Source organism: Oncorhynchus mykiss, chromosome 10 (genome assembly GCF_057628025.1).
Source record: "Oncorhynchus mykiss isolate SJ-2025 chromosome 10, ASM5762802v1, whole genome shotgun sequence".
Classification (NCBI taxonomy): domain Eukaryota; kingdom Metazoa; phylum Chordata; class Actinopteri; order Salmoniformes; family Salmonidae; genus Oncorhynchus; species Oncorhynchus mykiss.
In genome coordinates this window covers 83,770,912-83,778,584 of record NC_143031.1, presented here as the reverse complement: position 1 = coordinate 83,778,584, position 7,673 = coordinate 83,770,912, and the positions used below count along the sequence as shown (strand labels likewise).

Below are 7,673 nucleotides of genomic sequence, written 5' to 3'. Positions count from 1 at the left end.
TGACTTCAAATCAAATCAAACTTTATTTGTCACATGCCACGAATACAACAAGTGTAGACTTTACCGTGAAATGCTGACTTACATGCCCTTAACCAACAGTGCAGTTCGGGAAGAGTTAAGACAAATATTTAGCAAGTAGACAAAACTAAAAAGTATTAATAATAAACATTAACATTAGGATTGTATTGAGTCAGTGAACCTCTGTGACTGTGATAATAAATATTGATTAATTTCCTTTGAATTTGAGTCCTTCGTGGTGAATTTCCTCAACAACAGACACAACAGTCCTTCTCTTATCAAGTCATTGTGTTGTTATTGCGTATAGTTTTATTATAATGTATTCTACATTTGTCTTGTTATATATTGTATGTAGTTGACAAGGTAAATTGAATAAGTAGAAAATATATTACGATATATAGTACTTAGCATAATCTTATTTAGCAGTTCAGAGGGTACCGAGGATGAATCCTATTTCTCACAGATCCATCTGTATTGATAGGAACAGTCATAGTCCCACCAAGCTCCTGTGTCTGATGACCTGGAGTAGAAATAGACACAGTTCTCTGCTCTTCCACCATTAGGCTCTTTACTGTTCCAATACCTGTAGGAGAAACAACACATAGAATCAGGCTGTCCACTATTCCAATACCTGTAGGAGAAACAACACATAGAATCAGGCTGTCCACTATTCCAATACCTGTAGGAGAAACAACACATAGAATCAGGCTGTCCACTGTTCCAATACCTGTAGGAGAAACAACACATAGAATCAGACTGTCCACTGTTCCAATACCTGTAGAAGAAACAACACATAATCAGGCTGTCCACTGTTCCAATACCTGTAGGAGAAACAACACATAGAATCAGGCTGTCCACTGTTCCAATACCTGTAGAAGAAACAACACACAGAATCAGACTGTCCACTGTTCCAATACCTGTAGAAGAAACAACACAGAATCAGACTGTCCACTGTTCCAATACCTGTAGGAGAAACACCACACAGAATCAGGCTGTCCACTGTTCCAATACCTGTAGGAGAATCAGGCTGTCCACTCTGAACCTACTTCTCCAGACAGTGATGTCATAGTGACACAGAATTCATTAATGTCTTACTTTGTGGTCAGTGTTGTGTAGTCCACCCATTTCCAGGTCACAGAACAGCATAACCTCTAGCTCATTCTGCAGGTTTCCATGGAAACATTAGCAATCAGTCAGACCAATCCAGACATAGTTCTTTACCCCGCATAACCAATTGACAAATGTCTGTAGATGTGGAAGAGATTCAACATTGTTAATACCTAGCCATTTCTACTCGCTGTCTCGCTCGCTCCCTCTAAATTAATTTCAATTCAATTTAAGAGCTTTAATGGCATGGGAAACATATGTTAACATTGCCAAAGCAAGTGAACTAGATAATAAACAAAAGTGAAATAAACAATAGAAATGCACAGTAAACACTTACAACAGTTCCAAGACAATAAAGATACTTCAGATATTATGAGCAAGTAGATAAGTACAAAAGGGGAAATGAATAAACATAAATATGGGTTGTTTTCATGATGTTGTTTGTTCTTCACTTGTTGCCATTTTCTTGTAGCAACAGGTCACATATCTTGCTGCTGTGATGGCACACTTTGGTATTTCACTCAATATATCCAAGAGTTGATCAAAATTGGTTTTGTTTTTTTCAAATTCTTTGTGGATCTGTGTAATCTGAGGGAAATATGTGTCTCTAATATGGTCATACATTTGGGCAGGAGGTTAGGAACTGCAGCTCAGTTTCCACCTCATTTTGTGGGCAGTGTGCACATAGCCTGTCTTCTCTTGAGAGCCATGTCTGCCTACGGCGGCCTTTCTCAATAGCAAGGCTATGCTTTTTGTACACAGAGGATATTGTTTGAAGAATTCTGCATGCAGAGTCTCAACTTGATGTTTGTCCCATTTTGTGAAGTCTTGGTTGGTGAGCGGCAACCTCACCAGACCTCACAGCCATAAAGTGCAATAACTGAATAACTGATTCAAGTATTTTTTGCCAGATGGGTGTGTCAATTTTATGTTCCTTTTGATGGCATAGAAAGGCCCTTCTTGCCATGACTCTCAGATCCTTCATCAGCTTTGTGGAAGTTACCTGTGGCGCTGATGTTTAGGCCAAGGTATGTATAGTTTTTTGTGTGCTCTAGGGCAACAGTGTCTATATGGAATTTGTATTTGTGGTCCTGGACCTTTTTTGGAACACCATTATTTTGGTCTTACTGAGACTGAGGGCCCAGGTCTGACAGAATCTGTGCATAAGATCTAGGTGCTGCTGTAGGCCCTCCTTGGTTGTGGACAGAAGCACCAGATCATCAGCAAATAGTAGACATTTGACTTCGGATTCTAGCAGGGTGAGGCCGGGTGCTGCAGACTTTTCTAGTGCCCGCGCCAATTGGTTGATAGATATATATATATATATATATCTAACTCTTTCTTCTCTCTCAGATCATCAGCAAACATTTGACTTCAGATTCTAGGATGGTGAAGACCGGGGCTGCAGACTGCTCTAGTGCCCTCACCAATTCTTTGATATATATGAAGAGGGAGGGTATTAACCTTTTTATCCTACCCCCTCCTTTTTCGAACATTCTGTTAAAAATCGCGCAACATTTCAGCGTCCTGCTACTCATGCCAGGAATATAGTATATGCATATGATTAGTATGTGTGGATAGAAAACACTCTGAAGTTTCTAAAACTGGTTAAATCACGGCTGTGACTATAACAGAGCGTGTGTTTCATCGAAAAGCGCAAGAAAAACTGGTCACTGAAATCTGAAAAAAGTATCCATGCGCCCCTTTCATGGATTGTTTAAAGGAAACCAAATGTAATATGGAGACGGATGCAACTTCCACACGATGTCGCCAAAAACGTAATTTTCATTGACAAAAATCCTTTGAGACATTACCAATAGATCCGTCATTCCATCCAGCCTACCTCAATCGATTTTGGAAGATTGAAAAATGGACACTGTTTTCTTGTGTAGCTGCTATTGAATACAGATCGCCCAGTGATCAATTTGATCGCTTATTAACGTTTACAAATACCTAAAGTTGGGTTATAAAAGTAGGTTGAAGTGTTTTGTCAAAGAATATAGGCAACTTATATAATTTTTAAACATGACGTTGCGTGTTGGAAGAGAGCTTTTTTCCTGATGCAGACAGGCTATACAAATGGATATTTTGGGCATTCATGGACGGATTTAATCGGGAAAAATACCAATTTGTGATGTTTATGGGACATATAGGAGTGTCAACAAAGAATATCATCAAAGGTAATGAATGTTTTATATTTTATTTCTGCGTTTTTGTGTAGCGCCGGCTACGCTAATTCTTTTGTTTACGCCCCCTTCAGGCATTTTGGGGTGTTGCATGCTATCAGATAATAGCTTCTCATGCTTTTGCCGAAAAGCATTTTAAAAATCTGACTTGTTGGCTAGATTCACAACGAGTGTAGCTTTAATTCAATACCCTGCATGTGTATTTTAATGAACGTTTGAGTTTTAATGAGTACATTTATCATTTAGCGTAGCGCATTTGCATTTCCAGGTGCCTACTTGAGACGTCTGCGTCTCAAGTAGGAGCAAGTTAAGCTGCATCCCTGTCTCTCTCTCTCTCTCTACCACACACACACACCTGTTGTTCTTGGTTCTTGATGACAACCAGGTCTGCTCCTCTATATCTGCAGTCCTGTCTGCTCTCCTCCCAGGATTTTTTCTCAGTAGAGACGTAGTAACACCTGCTACCAAGCTTCTTCCATCCTCGCGGACAAACTATAAGTTGAACATTTCCTTCTTTAGTCACTTTATTACAACATTTAATTAAATATAAATCAAACACTCAAGGAAGACGGGTACTAACTAATGGACAGTTTGGAAGTCGGACTTTGTTTCACACATTTTTCATTTAAATATTTCCTTTAAAGTTGAATTGCCTGTTTGTAAGTGACATGTGAACTGATACAGAGACTGTCAAACAGAACAGTCATTAGACAATTTGACTCACCTTTCTCAACTAAAGATTGTTTCAGACGTTCTGTCTCTTTCTGTAGCTGGTCTCTCTCTTTGGTCAGGATGTTGTATCTAGTCTGTAGCTGGTCTCTCTCTTTGGTCAGGGTGTTGTATCTGGTCTGTAGCTGGTCTCTCTCTTTGGTCAGGGTGTTGTATCTGGTCTGTAACTGGTTTCTCTCTTTGGTCAGCGTGTTGTCGCTAGTCTGTAGCTGGTCTCTCTCTTCGTTCGGGGTGTTGTTGCTAGTCTGTAGCTGGTCTCTCTCTTCAGTAAGGTTGTTTCCGCAGGTCTGTAACTGGTCTCTCTCTTCAGTCAGGGTGTTGGAACTGGTCAATTGGTTTCTCTCTGTGAAACAATATGACCAATGAACAAGGTAACAGTGGAATTTGGTTTACTTTCTGATTTGACTGGAATGTAAATGTAATTGATCCCTGATCATTACACCACTGATGATGAAGAATGTTTGAGTGAGAACACATCAAACTCACGGTAGAGAAACAGGCCTATGATCCCAGCCAGTAGGAGAACACACAGCAGCCCCAGACATCCTGCAGCAGCTCCAGAGTATCTCTTGCACCACTGACAAGACACTGAAGCACAAAGTATTACCAGAAAAACTTGCTGTATTTGTGTCTAATTTTGTGTCCATTTGCTGTTTGAATCACTGAGGGAAATACACAAGATTGACAAGGGACAGAACACCAGAACTGAGTTCCAGAACCTCACATATTCTACTGCTTGACTTCCAGAACTACTTCCAGAATATTGGCTTAAACATAGTGCAGAGTTCAGGCACCCAAAATGACTGCCGGCACCTATTTCAATCAAAATCATACTTAATTTGTCATTTGCTTCGTAAGCAACAGACTTTTCCAACAATGCAGAGTTAAATATACAACATTTAAAATAGTGACACAATAAATAAATACACAGTGAATAAACAAAGAAGAATCGCAAGTCTAAATAACATGGCTACAGAGCATTTGGAACGTTTTCAGACCTCTTGACTTTCTCTACATTTTGTTACGTTACAGACTTATTCTAAAATGGATTCAGTTGTTTTTTTCCCTAATCCATAAACATTGTCTTCATCAATCCACACACAGAGCCTTTTAGGTACAATGTTCACTAGTATTCGATCAACAGCCCAACTCTTATGCTAGTGAACGGGTCAAGATATGCTTCCTGACTGGCTGCCTCCGTGCAGCTCGGCCCGTCTCTCTCCAGAGGAGAGGTAGCGGTGAATCAGCACTAGAAGCTGCCTATACTGTGGCCAGGTTGGTCACTTTGTCTCCACTTATTCCCTGCGTCCAGCAAAAGTGGTGGCTCGGCAGTAGTGGGGGACCTACCGTTGAGCCAAATCGCCTGCCCATCTCTCCCCCAGACCCCCCAGACCCTTGCTTGACGGTGCCCTCGTGTGGCAGAGTCAGGCCTTTCCCATGCCTGCTATCATCGACTCAGAGTTTCCTGGAGCGTGGTGTCGTTACCCAGTTGGGCCTGGACTCTGTTCCACTCGATTCACCCCTCGATGCCAACACTCTCAACGGACAGCTCCTCGTCCGTGTCTGGGAGAGGACCGTCCCTGTCATCCTGCATCTCTCTGGAAACCACCAGGAAAGGATCACTTTCCACATAATCGACTGTCCTCACTCTCCCCTGGTTCTTGGCCATCCATGGTTAAAGTTGCACAACCCTCAGATCGACTGGACCGCCAGAAGGGTAACCACTTGGAGTTCATTTTGTCACTAGAATTGTCTACATTCTGCCCTTGCCCCTGCCTTGTCTGTGCCCCAGTCCATTCCAGAACCTCTGGACACGTCATCAGTTCCTCCAGAGTATCACGATCTAGCTCCTGTGTTCAGCACCACATCCTGTCCTGTCATCAGTTCCTCCAGAGTATCACGATCTAGCTCCTGTGTTCAGCACCACATCCTGACCTGTCATCAGTTCCTCCAGAGTATCACGAGAGGTACATCCAGCGCTCCTCTCCCCTGTAGCCAGTTATATAACCTCTTTCACCCCTGAGCTGGAGGCTATGGAGAGGTACATCCAGGATTCCCTGGTTGCAGGACTTATCAGGCCTTCTTCCTTCCCGGTGGGTGCTGAGTTTTTCTTTGTGAAGAAGCATGGGTCACTGAGGCCGTGCATAGACTTCCGTGGGCTGAATAACATCACAGTGAAGAACAAGTATCCTTGCACACTCATCAGTTCTGCTTTTCCCCTCCATAGTGCCACTGTGTTCACCAAACTGGACCTCCGGAATGGCTACCACCTTGTGCGCATCGGAGAGGGGGACGAGTGGTAACTGCGTTTAACACACCACTTGGCCACTGAGTATTTGGACATGCCTTTAGGTCTTACTAACGCCCCTGCTGTTTTCCAGAACCTGGTCAATGATGTGCTGAGGGATGTGATTGGACGCTTCGTTTTTGTCTTTGTGGATGACGTTCCGAGTGTTTCCCTAAGGACCCTGAGTCTCACCAGCAGCACTTTCGCCAAGTTCTCCAACGGCTTTTTGTCAAAGCTGAGAAATGTGAGTTCCATGCTTCCTCTGTGTCTTTCCTGTGTTGTATTATTGCACAGGGGGAGTTACGTACGGACCCCACCAAGACATGGCAGTCACAGAGTGGCCTACGCCCTCTAACCCGAAGCAGATATAGCATTTCCTGGAGTTTGCCAATTTTTACAGACGTTTCATCCTCAACTACAGTCGTCTGGCAGCACCTGTCACCACTCTCACCTAACCCCTCCACTCCGTTCCACTGGACCCCTCAACTACAGCCGTCTGGCAGCACCTCTCACCACTCTCACCTCCCCCTCCACTCCGTTCCACTGGACCCCTCAACTACAGCCGTCTGGCAGCACCTCTCACCACTCTCACCTCCCCCTCCACTCCAGTCCACTGGACTCCTGAGGCAGAGGCAGCGTTCCTGGAACTCACCGCTTCACCTCCACTCCTCACTCAGCCAGACCCAGAACTATAGTTCATCATGGAGGTGGACTCCTCCGACACCGGGGGAGGTGCTGTTCTATCTCAACGTTCCCCCCTCTGATCAGAAGGTCCACCCATGTGCATTCCTTTCCCGTAAGCTCTCGCCTGCAGAGAGGAATTTTGATGTTGGATATCGGGAACTCCTGGCAGTTAAGCTGCCTCTTGAGGTTTGGTGTCACTGGCTGGAGGGCTCTGTTATCCCTCCCATTCATTGTGTGGATGCAAGCCAGATGGCCGTTCTTCAACGGTAGATTCAATTTCACACTTGCTTATCGCCCGGTTCTAGGAATACCAAGCCTGACGTCCCGCCTGTTCACCGGCGACAACATTGGTTCCGAACAGCATCATGTTGTGGGGGTGCTTTGCTGCAGGAGGGACTGGTGCACTTCATAAAATAGGCTGGCATCACGAGGAAAGAAAATTATGTGGATATATTGAAGCAACATCTCAAGACATCAGTCAGGAAGTTAAAGCTTGGTCACAAATGGGTCTTCCAAACGGACAATGACCCCAAGCATACTTCCAAAGTTGTGGCAAAATGGCTTAAGGACAACAAAGTCAAGGTATTTGAGTGGCCATCACAAAGCCCTGACCTCAATAACATAGAAAAGTTGTGGGCAGAACTGAAAAAGCGTGTGCGAGC

At 43.8% G+C, this 7,673-nt stretch overlaps 1 protein-coding gene across 1 annotated transcript in view; it reads right to left on the bottom strand.

Moving 5' to 3' along the window:
- LOC110513002 (uncharacterized) overlaps nt 1-7,673 on the bottom strand; it is an 11,484-nt gene continuing 3,811 nt past the window's right edge. The window contains exons 2-7 of the mRNA XM_090188190.1: nt 4,527-4,628; nt 4,036-4,383; nt 3,667-3,803; nt 1,208-1,263; nt 1,114-1,158; nt 1-601 (exon numbers count right to left, since the gene is read on the bottom strand). Coding sequence (XP_090044316.1) covers nt 469-601; nt 1,114-1,158; nt 1,208-1,263; nt 3,667-3,803; nt 4,036-4,383; nt 4,527-4,628 — 821 coding nt within the window. The 3' untranslated portion in view covers nt 1-468. The remainder of the gene's footprint in view (nt 602-1,113; nt 1,159-1,207; nt 1,264-3,666; nt 3,804-4,035; nt 4,384-4,526; nt 4,629-7,673) is intronic.